Source organism: Fulmarus glacialis, unplaced genomic scaffold, assembly GCF_000690835.1.
Source record: "Fulmarus glacialis isolate BGI_N327 unplaced genomic scaffold, ASM69083v1 scaffold4387, whole genome shotgun sequence".
Classification (NCBI taxonomy): Eukaryota; Metazoa; Chordata; class Aves; order Procellariiformes; family Procellariidae; genus Fulmarus; species Fulmarus glacialis.
This window is the reverse complement of record NW_009221133.1, coordinates 43739-59891: the sequence shown is the minus strand read 5'-3', so window position 1 is coordinate 59891 and position 16153 is coordinate 43739. Positions and strand designations below refer to the sequence as shown.

The 16153-nt window shown below is 39.0% G+C and overlaps 1 protein-coding gene across 1 annotated transcript in view; it reads left to right on the top strand.

The window, feature by feature from the left end:
- COL4A3BP (collagen, type IV, alpha 3 (Goodpasture antigen) binding protein) overlaps window positions 1–16153 on the top strand; it is a gene marked incomplete at its 5' end in the record, with an annotated part of 67983 nt that overhangs the window by 13768 nt on the left and 38062 nt on the right. Inside the window, one exon of the mRNA XM_009580971.1 lies at window positions 5110–5226. Coding sequence (XP_009579266.1) covers window positions 5110–5226 — 117 coding nt within the window. The remainder of the gene's footprint in view (window positions 1–5109; window positions 5227–16153) is intronic.

The following is a 16153-nucleotide window of genomic DNA, read 5'->3' as shown; positions in this document are numbered from 1 at the left end:
CTATTTCTTGCAGCATATTCTTGATGGAATTATGATTTAGCTGTTTGGGTTTTTTTAAATGCTGGCTCTGGAAGGAGCCTCTGGAAGGAGCCCTTAGTGCACACACAGGCTGCCTCTGCCACAGACTCTTAAAGTCTGCCCAGCTCACTGTTGAAAATGCTGTAAAGGTTTTCAGGTGCTCCCATTCACAGTGTCATGTCAATCTGGGCTTTGTTGCCTGGTGCCCTTTTAATCTACTTGCGTATGCTTTTTGAGGCTGCTACGGGGTGGAGGTGTTAGGAAAAAGCAGCTGATGTTCTCCAACCTGCTTTATGTCCTGAGGGTAGATAGTGAACTCCTGTTTGCTTCCTGCTTCCCTGCATGACTAAAACATTCCTCTTTCTTGCCTTATCTTGGTTGTGAAAGGGCAATAGGACGTATCCTGGCCTCAGCACAGGTCCTTAGCTTGTTATAGATGGAAATCCCTATTTATGCTCCAACGTCTTGTCAGGCAGCTAAGAACCGTGCCATTTTATAATCACTTCCAAGCTTAAGGAGGAAAGTAAACACTAGGCTAGAAACAGTGAACCTCAGAAAAATGAGATCTAAATGAAATGAGTAGAGATCTACAGGAAGAAAGTGAAGGGAAGAGAAATGGAAAAACTTCCAGCAAGTGTAAGGAGAGGCTCAAACTAGTTTCAGGAGGATGTTAGAAGAGTAAAAGACAGACCTGAGAAGTGGTGAATAATGCTTTGTGGCCTCTGCTAGGTGCAGCTACAGAAAACAATAAAAGCAGTTATACCAAGAGGAAACCAAGGAGGTTTGTCCATAGCTCAGTGGGGAGGAGAATGTAGCAGATGATACCAAAAAGTTACATACTGAAGTCTACCAAGTTATCAATGAAGATGAAATGTGAACTCATTCCTGATTGAGAAGAGGGTTAATTGACAACTTGATTTGTTCTGTGTTAAGAAAAGAACAGGACACATGCAATTCAGGTATTTTATTTGCTCTTGGTAAAATGCGTATTAGAGAACTCACGTTTCATGTTCAGTTAATTCAGGGTTCTTATGGTGGAGTCTTTCTTTAAAAAAAAAAAGCAGATGAAAAGGGGGGAAAATAATGGGTCTGATTTCAGTTGCCAAAAATATGGAAAATGGGCAATTAATGAGTACTATAAGATGGTAAATAGATAACATGCATCTGTCAAGAGCAAATCATGTATCACGTGCCTAACTTCTTTTGAAGCAGTATTTAGCCTTGTTAGTGGATATTTCGTATTTTTAAGCAACTTGTCTTACAGGACCACCTGATCAGCTGGCTTTTTTGTAATATGGAACTGCACAGTGAGATGAGTATAACCCTAGACCTGATTTTCAGATGACCTAGTCTCTTAACTGTAGGTAATGCAGAAGTGTGCATGCAGTGACTGGCCCAAAAAAGTGTTTAAAAGTTTTAGCTAGACCTCAAGGAAAACATTTCCCTTCCCTGTCTTGGCAACGAGGCATGGATTTTCAAATACATTAAAAGTTGCTGTGCAGAGGAAGGGAATACAGAAACTGCCTTTGAAAAGGGCAGAAAGGTGATGGTTTTAAATCACATTAGATGATGTTTAGGTTAGAGATGGAGGGACAGAAAAAGCAAGGATGGTTGTACACTGGAGTAAGTTGTATATGGAAGTGTGGGATCAGTAGTACTGCAGGCTTTTCAGTTGGATTTTGTCAAGTCTTTCTATCTGTGTAGCATGTAATTGCTTTTAACTCCTCACAAAGGGCTTCAGAGAGAGAGAGATCGAGCAGAGGAATGCTGTCACAGCAAGAAAAACTTTGATAGCTAATTCTTGTACACCTGCTTTTTGGGTGATATTTGGGGAGAGTCTTCCATTGTTGTAGATGCATGTCCCCCACCACATGGCTAAAGGAGGGACTGGTAGACGGGTGGCTGGGAACAGGCATGTAAGCCTGACACATTGATGTGTCAGGTTTGCTACCCTAAAGCAGATAAACATCTTTCTTATATACAGAAATAATAATGCAGCAAATGCAGTTTGAGGAAGGGGGGCCTGGACTAGAAGACTTGATGTCCTGTATTGGGTTTGCATGGCAAGGTTTTGGTAGTGGGGGGGGCTACAAAGTTGGCTTCTGTGAGAAGATGCCAAAATTGCCCCCATATCTGACAGGGCCAGTTCTGTCTGGCTCCAAGATGGACCCGCTGGTGGCCAAAGCTGAGCTGATCAGCGATGATGGTAATGCCTCTGTGATAACATATTTAAGAAAGGGTAAAAACTGCTGCACAACAGCACCTGCGAGAGAGGAGTGAGAATGTGTGAGTGAAACAACTCTGCAGACACCAAGGTCACTGAAGGAGGGGGAGGAAGTGCTCCAGGTGCTGGAGCAGAGATTCTCCTGCAGCCTGTGCTGAAGACCATGGTGAATCAGGTTGTCCTCCTGCAGCCCATGGAGGTCCACAGTGGATCAGGTACCCACCCTGGAACCCATGAAGGAACACACACCAGGGCAAGTGGATGTGCCCGAAGGAAGCTGTGACCCCATGGAGAGCACGTGCTGGAGGAGGCTCCTGACAGGACCTGTGACCCCGTGGAGAGAGGAGCCCACACAGGAGCAGGTTTGCTGGCAGGAGCTGTGCACCTGTGCGGGACCCATGCTGGAGCAGTCTGTTCCTGAAGGACTGCACTTCATGGAAAGGACCCATGGTGGAGCAGTTCGTGAAGCACTGCAGGCCGTGGGAAGGACCCATGTTGGAGAGGTTCTTGGAGGTCTGTCTCCCGTGGGAGGGACCCCATGCCAGGCGCGGGAGCAGAGATTCCCCTACAGCCCATGGTGAAGACTATGGTGAGGCAGGCTGTCCCCCTGCAGCCCATGGTGGTTAACGGTGGAGCAGATATCCACCTGCAGACCGTGGAGGACCCCACGCCGGAGCAGGTGGATGCGCCCGAAGGAGGCTGTGACCCTGTGGGAAGCCCGTGCTGGAGCAGGCTCCTGGCAGGACCTGTGGACCCGTGGAGAGAGGAGCCCACACAGGAGCAGGTTTGCTGGCAGGACTTGTGACCCTGTGCGGGACCCATGCTGGAGCAGTCTGTTCCTGAAGGACTGCACTTCATGGAAAGGACCCATGGTGGAGCAGTTCGTGAAGCACTGCAGGCCGTGGGAAGGACCCATGTTGGAGAGGTTCTTGGAGGTCTGTCTCCCGTGGGAGGGACCCCATGCCAGAGCAGGGGAAGAGCATGAGGAGGAAGGAGCGGCAGAGACAACATGTGATGGACATGACTGCAACCCCATTCCCTGTCCCCCTGCACTGCTCGAGGGGAGGAGGTACAGAAATCAGAGTGAAGTTGAGCTCAGGAAGAAGGGAGGGATGGGGGGAAGGTGTTTTAAGATTTGTTCTTATTTCTCATTATCCTACTCTGATTTAGATTGGCAATAAATTAAATTAACTTTCCTGAGTTGAGTCTGTTTTGCCCGCGAAAGTAATTGGTGAGTGATCTCTCCCTGTCCTTATCTTTACCCACGAGCCTTTCGTCACAATTCCTCTCCCCTGTCCACTTGAGGAGGGAGAGTGATAGAGCGGCTTGGTGGGCACCTGACATCCAGCCAAGGTCAACCCACCACATGTCTCTTCTTACATCCCTATGTTCTGTGGCTTGGTGAAGGCAAAGCAGTGTATAGAACCAGTTTTGAAAGTTGTTTGAATTGAATTAAGTTGAGATGATCAGGTATTAAGTAATAAGTAGCTGCAGTTGATTGACTTGATTGTCAGTTTTTTCAGTTGCTGGTTTTTTTTCTGTGGGAAGTTTAAATGTCTTTAAATTGAGCTTGGGTTCTGATGCTTGACCAAATATTAGAGGCTTTTTAAAAAAAAAAAAAAAGGTGAAGCTTCATGTACTTTTATTAAACTCTTCCTAGCTCATTTTTTATTTGGTAGCTTGGCTTCTGTTGTGCTTTTCTTCCTCCTTAGTATATTTAAACAAGAAAGATTGTGTATTATTTGTAAGTAGCTTCTGATTTTCAGATCCTTTGAAAATAATTCTCACTGACACTGGACTGTTGTGCATGACAACAAATGAGACTTGCTTCTACGTTTTCTTTTGTGGAGTGTTTCATGAGTGATCCACAGTGCTGTAAGATGAACGTATTCACAGAGTGGTTCTTATATTTTAAGGGTATTACTAATGTGTAGACTTGTCTTTAGCATCTGGGATCAGTATTTGTGGTCCTTATCACCATGTTCCAGTATTTAAAGGGTGGCTACAAAGAAGGTGGAGACTCCCTTTTTACAAGGAGTCACATGGAAAAGACGAGGGGTGATGGGTACAAATTACTCCTGCGGAGGTTCCAATTGAACACGAGAAAAATTTTTCGCCATGAGAACAATCAGCCATTAGAATAATCTCCCCACGGAAGTGATGGATTCCCCAACATTGGACACTTTTAAGATTCGGCTGGACAGGGTGCTTGGCCATCTTGTCTAGACTGTGCTTTTACCAAGAAAGGTTGGACCAGATACCAGAGTAGTGATGCTGGAAAGAACTGCATGTTGCTCCCAATTATCTGACCAACCCTGTCTTACATGGTGAAAATAGTTGATGCAGAGGGTGCCACAGCTTCCTTTAGTTCCTGCTCTTCCATGTCATTTTGCTATAGTCTGCTTTTATGGTTCTACCCTGGTGCTTTTTGCTATGATGTATACATTCCTTCCATCTAAAATCCATACTGATAGCAATAACCTTTTTTTTTCCCCCCTGCTTTGAAATTAAAAAAAAAAAATATAGGTGTATTTTCCTGGCTGTGTCCAGTAGTTACTTTGCTAATGGAATTGTTTTGAAGTATGAAGTTTTGGTCAATGTTTGTGTGGAAGTTTTTTGTGACAGTTTTATTTAATAAGAATATATTAAACAGGCTTTTCTATTTCAGAAGACTGGCACTTTTCGTTATGAGAGTGTATGTTCATTTTTTGAGACTGCTACATAAAATGGAATTTAGAATCTAGGATGAATTCAAGACAATATAGACCAGTTTTTCGAATTACAGTGTTTTAGAGTGTCAATATTCTGTGAGGTATTGTTGATCATGTTGCTAATTTCAGCTACTCTTACCCTCTTTTCTGTCACAGCCTCATGACTTTGACGAATGCAGATTTGATATTAGCGTAAACGACAGTGTTTGGTACCTCCGAGCTCAGGACCCAGACCACAGACAACAGTGGGTAGATGCAATAGAACAACACAAGGTACGTTTTTTTTTCTGATTTCCTTTCTCACTCCCTCATTAGATCTGGTGGTGCTTGCAGAGAATTATAAGCTTCCCTGTACAGTCATTAAAGTACTCAAAGTATTTATGACAGGTAAAAGCTGCAAGATTGAAGCTGTGTGTTAAATATGTTTCAAGGGAATTGATTTGCTTGTTCTTCATAGACAAGAGTTTAGAGAACTGGGAGCTAACAACTGTGAACCTTTTTTGAGCTGTCTAGCTTGAAAAACAAAAAGCTTGCATTATGTTTGAGTGACTTAGTAATCGTTTTGTCCGTCCTCTCCCACTGATTATTGAATTGTTTCTTATCTGTCCTAGATGTTAAACTTGTTAGTCTTAGAGTCAATTCTCCTAGGTTATCATTCTGGTTTTAAGCTCCTCTCTTTCATCATTTGGCTGCTTTTACTGTATCTGATTACTGGCTTTTGTCTACTTGTCTCTTAAGACCCTAGTCTTCATCAGGATTTTGGTTCAGCTTTCCTGATCTATCCTGTATATCCTTCAGTGAACTCAGTTCATTTTACCTAAAGGGCTTGAAGGTCAAGTATTTTTAAAGTACATAGCACGCAAACCATCCATTATATTTTCAGGTACAAGATAGGCACTGCCCCAAGGTGTTGAGTTTAACTACAATACCTAGCACAATGCAGCTTTACATCTGGGGTGATACAGGAATACAAATTAAAATAGATATTTAAGTAGGTATGCATTTTACCTTGAGCTTCTTGAAATATTGCTTATATAAGTACTATGTGTAATTAGGAAGTTTCACCTTTTATTGGGCAATCCTTACAATAAGCGGTACATGCTCTTAAATTTGAAGTACTGCCTTTTGATAATGGTTCTCTAAAAAAAATCATCTCAATTAGAGTGTTAGTCCATTTATAGCTTGGCATTTTGCCTTCACTTTCTTATAGAGGTACCATTAAAATATTCAAAATTAAGTTACAAAACTAGGAGTCTAGTGGAAAAAATACAAAACTAACCATGGAATATTCTTGAGAAAAAAAAATACTGCAATTTGTTACTGTTGCAATACCTGAGAGAAATGTCTCAAGAGGATACACTGACCAAGTTTCTGGATTACACAATCATAATGCCATCTAGCATTTCAAAAACTGTTTTACAGGCATGGAGGTCTTCAGGTATGGCATTGTGGGGACGTGGAACTCGATAACCCTGGGCTAAAATTCAGACTAGGTTTGGTGAATGATTTAGCTGGTGAAATGCAGAACTTAACCTGAAGTCTGGATAAGCAGAAATGTGGGCTGGGTCATTGCGTGCTACCATGCAGGAATGAATGAGGAAAAAACCCAAACCCTGTCTTAAACTCTGCTCTGCACAACTCCAAAGGGAAGTCTTTTTCATGCTGTTCTTTTCCCTCTTCCAAGGCTGTCCTTAACTGTTGCTGAGTTCTGAACTGACAATTTTATGGAACCACCTTTTTATAATACAAAAGTATTGAGTGGTAATAGTTTAGAGTTTGTCATTATATGTGAAGTTTGGAATTGTGTTTCTGTGTCACCAAAAAAAAAATCTTGGTTTTATAAACACTGAATTTTCTTCTGCTGCTTTACTGCCCAGCCCCTATTGTGAGGTATCTGCTTGCTTTTCTTTTTCTGTCTGGTATTACCGGTAAACTTAAGTCATCTTATTCAACCTCATTTTCAGATCGTTAGTGAGTATTAAGGAGCATGAGTTCTAGCGTTGCAAAAGTGGCCTTCTTTTATGAAGAAGCCTGATTAATTATGCAGTTTTTCCACTTTAAAAAAAAAAAGGCTTCTTTTAATATTGATTTCAGCTTGGACAGTTTAAACTTCCATGCTTTGCAAAAATTTAGTAGTTCTTTTAAGAAAAAAAAAGATAATAAATTGTATCAGATCTCTGTCTTCACATTTAAAGGAGTGGAATGAGAGGTTTCTTGGATAATTCCACTACCCAATTTTTTCAGTATTTACTTAGAGTTAGTTAGTATTAGAGTAATGAGTGTTTTTTTCATTATTTTATTAAAGTTATCTTTCTGCTCATTGCTAAAAGAGTGAGTCGTGTTCTGGAATGTTATATAAACTGAAGAAAAGTGTGTCTACAAGTAGGAAGTGGAAATAAAATTCTTTCAGTATATGCTGAACTGACAAGAAATAGTTCAGTTTGCATCTTGCTGTCCTAATGTAAAAACACTGGACTTGACTGTTCCAAATCCAATGGCTTTTTCAGTATGTGTAGTTTGCAGTTTCATGGCTATTTGACATTTTTCAGTTTCTTGCATACTCCTTTTTACTCTCTAGTGTTTACAGTATTCAAGACAAATAGCAGTTGTTTTCATTCTTAAATGGAGAGGGAAATATTATGGCACCTCATTTCTAAATAAACCATCAAACCATTTAATATATTAAAGCAGTACATTCTTTAAAAGCATTCTCTTTGTAGTATGCAACTAAATACCATGATCAAGACAAGACAAGGCAAGGAAAACAGCAAAAGGTAATGCAGTCTTGTAACAATAGCTTGGACTCAAGTTAAAAGTCTGTAATTAAATCTCAGAAAATCATGAGTTACTAGCATTTTTTTCTAGTGCCATATTCTGTTGTTTTCATAATACAGTAGAAGCTTCGTGTGATGAATGCTTTTAGGGTGGAGATGTATCTGTTCCTACTAACTGTTACTACTAAAATACATAGGAATCTTATTACCAGAAGCGTTGGAAAAGTGCTATATGGACGTAAATAGGTGTTTGATGTAATTAAACATAAAACAAATGTTTGAATCCAGTTTTCACTCTGGTTATCATTAATGTTTCTTAAAGAATGTGTCTCTAAATGTCTTGTTTCTCTATTTTCCAAATTGAGTGGTTAGTGCTATATCCTATAATTTATATACAACGTTGTAGGAAAAATGTACTGGAAAAATATACTGCTGCTTAATAACATTGCTAGGATCTGAAAAACAGATTTTCTTGGAGTCTGGAAGTTAATCCCATTTTTCATTTGAATTTGTATGAACAACACTTCAGTGATCCTTAGTTTTAAGTAACTTTTCACCCATCCTTTAATTTTCTTCAGCTCTTGTGGAAGTTTTTTATATAAGCACGTGATTGAGAGTAGGAGAAGGTGGGCTTTTGTGAGGCAAAATATCCTATTTTAATGAAAAGTTCAGATTCTTGTCTGTTTACTCTGAAATTTTCTGAAGGAACTTTCCTGGTCAGCTTACCAAAATGCAAGCAAATGTTCCTTGACAAGCTATTGTTACCTTTCTGGTTTTGTTTAAGAACTGGATTCTTGAACTGACACATAATAATTTGAATCAAATTGAAAGAGGAAATTATTTCCTTTACTAAGCAGTCATTTTGATAACTTGAGTCTACTGCTATATAAAGTACTTTTTTTGTTTGTTTTTAAAGCTCTTTGTTACTTACTGAGTGGGTAGATAGTTCTGGTAGGCTGCTTAAGCTGTTTGCTAACAAAAGTATGTTTGTGAGACTTACTGTAGCATGTCACAAGGTTGTTTATCTTTAGAGTATGAAGGATGGACTGAAACTCTGTGACTGTTTCATTGTGTTCTGAACAGAGAAAACACTGATTTAAAATGCATTCTATATTAAATTTGAGTATGAGCAGACTTAAAAACTTTCTGCTTAGCAAGACCAATGAGTAGCTGGTAGCCAAGAAATGTAAAACATCTAATGTTCAAGCATAACTGTTAGAACTGCTGCTCTTTTTTTGATCATTGCATTAGCCTTTTCTTGTATTGAGGTTCCTGAATGCTTACTAGATTAAAAGTTTCAAATACAGCTTCTAAAATGCTTATTAATCTCCCTGAACTAGATAATGAATTCTCATGATGTTAATCTAACACCTGAGTTGAAAACTTGCTGAGAATTTGTTTAGAAATGAATGTTTCATGAGAAACTCTGCATCAGCCTAGGTTTGTCCCATTTTGTTCCATCTTAGTTTTAATTTTTTCCACGTAGATTCTGCATGTATTCATTATCGACTTTGTGATTCTTCAGCAAAATAAATTGAGTGTTTTAAGTCTTGGATTTTCAAAATCTTCTGTTTATCAAACTGAAATACTGTCTTAAGTCTTGCTCACTTCTTACAATACCTGTCTTTATTGTGTCAAACTTTATTGATGTGTCAAACTGTAAAAGGTCATTTTCCAGAGGGATATCTAGATGTCCAACAAGTTTGGCATGTAAGGAGTAGGTAGTTCCCTTTTTCATTTTGAAGGGATTATATACAAGGTGTTCCTATCTAGAGCAGGAGACATGAATTTCTGACTGAAAGTCTGACTGTGAAAGACATCAAGTGGCTACCTTGAGGGAGTGACTACTTCATTGTTTTTACTGTTGATAAACACTGGGAGAGGAGGAGTCAGCTACTAGAATAGGGTTATACAAAACCACTGGGAAGAGTAAAATTTACAAAATGTCTCTTTTCTAGCAGTTTTTTCCCCCAATAGCTTGGGGGGAGGGGGCGTGGCAGCCTCAGGGGGTCAAAGATTGTTTAGTTTCTAACTAATTCTAGTTTTGTGAAATTCTTAATATACTACAACTTGTTTTTTAAATTACCAGTTGTCAAACTCAGTAAGACGCTTCACATGCCAGGTTTTTGCATTGTTTAAGTACAGATTCAGTTAGGATGGTGAAAAACCAAAAAGCTGGATTTGGCAGGCTAGTAAAGTCAAATTTAGGCATAAGTATTAAAACAGTTGATTCACTTCCTTTATTAAACACTGATACATTTCCAAACAAGTAAACTAGAATTGAGATTTTTAGTTTTGAGACGGTTATTTTCTGAATGTGGATCCTGGTTCATAGATTAATTTAGAAAACTGCAGAGCAAACTTTAAACAGCAGTTTTGATTGCAGTTAATAAGGCCACTTTAGAATACTGTTGTGGGGAAAAAAAACCAAACACCAACATTGTCAGCTTGAAATTTTCACAAAATGCTTGTTAACCACATAAAATGTGGTTAATACATAACCTAAAAAAAGTTAACAGTTACCTTATGCACATTATTAAGTATTAAGAGTCACCCTTAAGATTATCTGCATGTTGTGTTTTCTCTTGTCAATGTACAAGTAACTCAAAAGAGTTACTGAATGTGCTGTTAGGCATTGAAATATATTACTACTAGCAGTAACTGTGTTGTTGAAGCAGAAGAGGCAGGCAGGTAGGTGTCTGAGGGGTAGAGGTGGGCTTTTGCTTGTCTAACATGAGTGCAACACCACACAAAAGCAAAACTCGCAATGGCTAAAAACAGAGCACCATAGCGTTGTGTGCTTGAGAAGCATCTTGGATATAACAAAATAACCCACAGAGTGCTCCTCTTAAAGGAGCCCCCACAAACTTTCTGGTTGTTCCAGTTCTAAAAGGTTGAGTTAGTGTCAGATTGCTTAAATCTGTTGGTAATACAAATCAGCTTCTGGGTAAACAATATGAAGGACATCAGGTAAAATACTGAAATACAATATTAGAGTATTTCTTAAAATTAAACTTGGCCTTCTGTCTTTGTGTTATTTCTCTTATGAACTCAAGTATAAGCAGTTATGCAGGAGTAACTTTTTCAAACTCAGAGGAAACCTTAAATTTCACTTCCAACTTTATGTAAGCACCAGGAGTATCTCAGTTCCCTGTGTTTTGTTCTGTAATTGGAATGCTTCACCTTCAGACTGAGACCCAAGTGCATCTACCCATTCCTTCAACCTAGTAGCTGCCTTAAAGTATTGTTAATGTGAAATTTCTTAAGTCAAGCTTTTGTTTGAATACTATATGTAAATATTGATCTATGAGATTGTTTTTAGTTAGCTGTGCTAAGAAAACATTGAAAAATGCTAATGGAGGTAACTTTCTCATACTATTATTTTATTAGCAGTGGATGCCAGAGCAAAACTTCTGACCAGAAATCTGTTCAGAAACCAGTATCACAGTTTTATTTCGCTAAAAATAGAGCTCAGGTTATCAACACGAAAGGGAGAGTACAGAAGGGTACTACATGTTTAACTTGTCCACAGGCTTTCAGCAATTTTGAGGAGAGCCATAACATTCTGTGAAGGCAGGGTAATTTTCTCCTTTTCTACATCTCTTGAATACTGCCCCAAGATTGAACTAATTTACTGACAATGCCAATAAAGACATGCAAATAAATCGCTCCAAATCTGTTGCAAGTCTGGACTGAAAGTAATGTAAGTAAGATAATTCAGAATTAATAGGAAAGTATATGCAGAGTAGGAATGCTATAGAAACATTTTGATTCAGCGTATGGATGTAACAAACTTTTAAAATAGAAATTAAATAAGAAGTACAAATTTCTGCCATCAGTAATTAGTTTTGTACGTTAAACTTAATTTTCCTATTCTCTGGCAGATCTTTGTGGAGCCACTGAAATAAGTAGTTTGGATGTTTATGTAGGCTATATTTAAGTGCATGATGGAACACTGCAAATGGTCTTCAGAAGTCTACATTGATGTTATGACCTTTATAAATCTAATTTTTTTGGTACCAGTTTACTATGCTGACAGTTAGGCACTGTCAAGTAATTTCTAGCAAATGGCGTCTGTTCTAATGTTGATGAGCGAATGCTAACTATAAATATTGTTGATTATTTTAAAATTAAAACTTTCCAATAGTGTAATTTCAGATATGTCAATACAGGAGGGAGCAATAGGAATAGTGTCTGTTGCCATTTCTCCAGCTACTTTCTCTCCTGGAGTTTAGGTGTTTCAGTAATATGTGATTTTTAAATGATTTGCTTCCTCAGCAGCGGTTGCTGAGGTCTGAAAAGGAAAAAATGGGGCTCCCTAATCTGTTCATTTTTTTTGGCATTTCATCCTAACACCAGTTCCTCTGTCCCTACTTCCCCTCTGTACCCATTCACAAATAAGACTGCCTTAAGTGGAAGCAACAGTGCAGATGAAGGAAAACACAGGAGGTATATATGAGTAGGTAAATATTGTTTAAATTTGTTTTTATTTCTTGGGTCATAGTGAGGCCTCCTTTTTCCCGTGTTGATGTTGGCGGCCTAAGTGTTGGAACGAGTTTCTTAAATGGTCTTGGTGTCAGCTATTGTTCCCTATCAAATTGATTTGGTTTGCCTTGTTCTGTTCTCTGATGCTCTGCAGCACATTAATGAAGTCTAAATTTTTCTGTTTGCTGACATTTTGGACTGTATAGAATACTGTATTAGTTTCTGTGATACCACATGTTGCTCCAGAAGCTAGTGCCCCGCTCTCACTTTGGCATTGCGAGGCACTGACTTGCAGCAGCAGTGCAACTTGCCTGAGAGGAGACTGGAGAACAGCATTCAGGTATCTGTGTTAAGCTGTAAGAAGCTCTTACCTGTTTAACAGACTTAAATGTGTAGGCAAGTCACCGATGAGTGGTAGAGATGTATGCTTAAAGGTGTTGCAAAAACAACATGTACTAGTTTGAAACTAGAAAACCATTAACTGTTGCTTAGGCTTATGCAGGAACTTAGATCTGCTCTTGTTGCTGTTCTGTCACTGATGTATGTTGACATAAAATATGTAACTTAAGTTCTTGCGTATTCACATTTGACATCTCCCTTCAAAGCTGAATTTGAAGTGTTTGCAAAAATACTCCCTGATACAAAACAAAAAATTAAGTCCAAGCATCGTTGTCTGAACTCTGCGGTAATAAGCTTATTTGTTTTGGATTTCAGTCTGAATCTCAGACTAAAGTGGGAAATACACAGGAGAAGGCTGTAGCTGTCTCAAGTCCAAGCTTTGTCCAGCATTTCTAGTTCATTGGTCCTTTAAATGTGAATACTGGCTTTTCGTTTTTACTCTTCAGTGACATTTGGCTAGTATACATATCAGAGAAGTAAACTGAAGGGCTCTCCTGAAGAAAGAGTCATGACGTTCATCCTCGTTCTTTCCCTCATATGAAGTAAAGTCATCCTTATTAGATGCCGTGTTTCATTATAAGTTAGACTGGTAAGTGTTGTAACAGTGAGGGGTCGTGGAATGATTTTAGCCTGTTTCTGCTGTTAAAGGGATTTCTTCTTGCCATCCTCATCTAATCTGTTTCCTTTATAGAGTACTCTTACTCACAGTCAGTCTGGAGAGGAGATTCTTCCCTTCATGTTTGCAACACTTAAGATTTCTTATCTTTTTATGTTGGCCTGAACAGCTCCCCATTCCTCAATTGTTGTTCACGTGGACATCTTTTACAACTCTCTGATACCTTGTATGGCTCTATTCCGAACTCAGTCCTCATCTTTCTTTGAGGTACAGCGCCAAAATTAGACTCAGTATTCCTGTTGAGAATCTTACACGTTTTATAGAACATGGGATTGTTTTGTGGGTCTTGTCAACTACCCTGTTTTGCAATATCATGATTTTTTTTACTTACTCAGCTTGAGAACCACTAAATCTGATTCATCTCTAGCACTATCTGCAGATTGCTACCTGTCCTGTACTCGTGCAGTACAATATTTCCTATAACCAAGTTAACATTGAACTTCATTTTTCTTCAGTGTACAGAAGTGTTAACTTTTTGCTGCTCTTCTATCAACTTCAGTCTTTCCAACTCTGCTATCTTGGGTTTTGGTTTCTTTCCAGAAATAGTTCTTTGTGCTGTTTGGGTTAGGTTCAGTTTCTTAAGTGATTGTGCTTCTTCTAGTACATTCTAAAGTATGGCGACTGTCTGGGTGAAGAAAGGCTAGATCGTTTAGCAGTATCTTGGTTGATAGCTGAGCTTTCTTATTACTCTGTTCGGAGCTGCTTATCTGAGTCTGAAGCTGTAAGTATGTGCACTTAAGATAATCTTAAGTCTTTGTATCCATGAAAGCTGTGATCACTGTCTACCATATGTTCCTAATTAAAAAGTTTTCTCCTCTGTCTAATCAGAGCATTAACAGGTAGTCTTCATAATCTTAGTAGAGGTCTTGAACTCTCCTTTCTCTCAAGCCCCTACCCCCAAAAGGTAGTGAACTTAGCTGAGATGGCTTACTCCTATCTTTCCCTTAAATAGCTAAATACGTGAATCAACTGAAGATTCAAACGCACATAAAGACTGAAGTAACTTTTTGATCACTGTATAGGCAGCCTGGTGAACCAAGGTGTTCTGAAATGTCTGAAGAACGCCTGAAAATTACAAGCCAAAATGCAAATTAGCAGAGCATTGCCTTGTGGTGCAATATCATGTGAAAGAACACACTTTGAAAAGTGCTAATTCGGTATCAAATAGCATGAAAGGCTTGTGACTCTACTGCTAAGCTGTTAAGAGTATGTCAGTCAATATTTTTGTAGTGCTATTTAATGAAGGGTTGTATACATGGCTAAAGTAAACTTGGTGCCAAGTCTAATGCTGAGTCTTGAGATGACTGAAACTAACCTACCAGATTCAACATGCAGCTGGCTGTGCAGCAAATAACCTGTCTCATTTCTATAAACAAGTGGGATTCTAGTAGTAAACTCAAAGGTGTTATTAATTCACTTTATGAAAACAACTATGGTAGGTCATTTTGATAATGTATACTTTCATTTAATAAAAACAAGGGGAATGTCAATGTTTGTAACTGGCAGAATGACACATGGTAGTTTTAGGAGTCAAGCTCTCCGTGGCAGAGTGGCAGCACTTTTTTGCATGGCCTTCCTGAAAACAATATTGTTCATTGAGACAGTCCTGTATCAAGCTTGACTTCAGTGGTAAATGCCTGTTCAAATCAGGGTAAGCTCTTGGTATCAAGAACAGAAAGCATAGAGCTGCAGTGTGGAAGTAGTGAGTGGTTAAACAGTTAAAAGTTGACACTTGCCAAATAGAGCTGCATGCTGTTTACTCAGAATTATTACTCATCAGCTCAAACAGTACTGTGCATTAACAGTTTAATAGAAAAATCTTGGATACTCTGTATGCCTCCATCTATCAAATGCAGTCTTTTTTCTTTCTAAAAGGACTTTCAAGGGTGGTGTGTCTTCAATGAGCTTTCGTTACAGTGAAACTTACTGAGTTGATATTAACAGACCAGAGTTACACCCTAGCCATAGAGAGTAGATGCTGCTCAGCCACATGGGTGGCGTGCACAAGTAGCAATGATACATATTCGGTAACATTCAACAGAGTGAACTTTTTGGCTCTTTTGAGAGAGACAGACACACAAGCACGCGCACACCACCACCACCCTCGCTGTCCCCCTCCTGATAAAGAGAATAGCTGCAGGAGCTAATGGGACTCTAAAGACCAAGGGGAATTCTTCCAAAAACACAACGAGAAGACTTGGGGCATCTCCTGCTTTTTTAATTCAATGTCCACTTGCCGTTATTGGAAACTCTTAAGGTAATTCTTCTAATATAATTTCCACTGTAGGACAACAAAAAGATCTTTTTCTGTCTCTGAAAACACATAATGCTTGAAAATATGCATTTGCTATCACTTTAGTGTCATCTAGGTGAATGGACTTACTGCAGAGGAATCAAAATTCTAGTGTCTTAAGCATACCTATTTTAAATGGGAGGGGAGGAAGAAAGGTTTAATATTCAGCTGCTAGTTTTTAAATGTTATATATTGATTGGTGTGAACACAGGCATTAGAAAATGTTGGGGGGTGGGGATAAAGAGAGAGAAGTCCATCTTTCTTCCCCCCAATAATCTGAAATAACTTGTGGGGATTTGTGTATTACCTTAAAATTGCTGGTTTAAGCAAGCAAATACAGCTGAGGCTGCTCAGCTGACAAGAACTACTTGCCCTGATGTGCGTCATGATGCTGGTAGTGAAACTTGTAAATGTTGTAGAGAAGCTGTGCTTTCAGGGGAAGATTGGATGGATTGCTCAAGTTATTAGTCCTTTATTGGAAATAACAAAAGTTTCTTTCTTTAAAATTGAATCAAATATGCTTTTTCAAAGAGGAAAACTAAGCTTGGGTATGTCTTACACATTCCATTATTT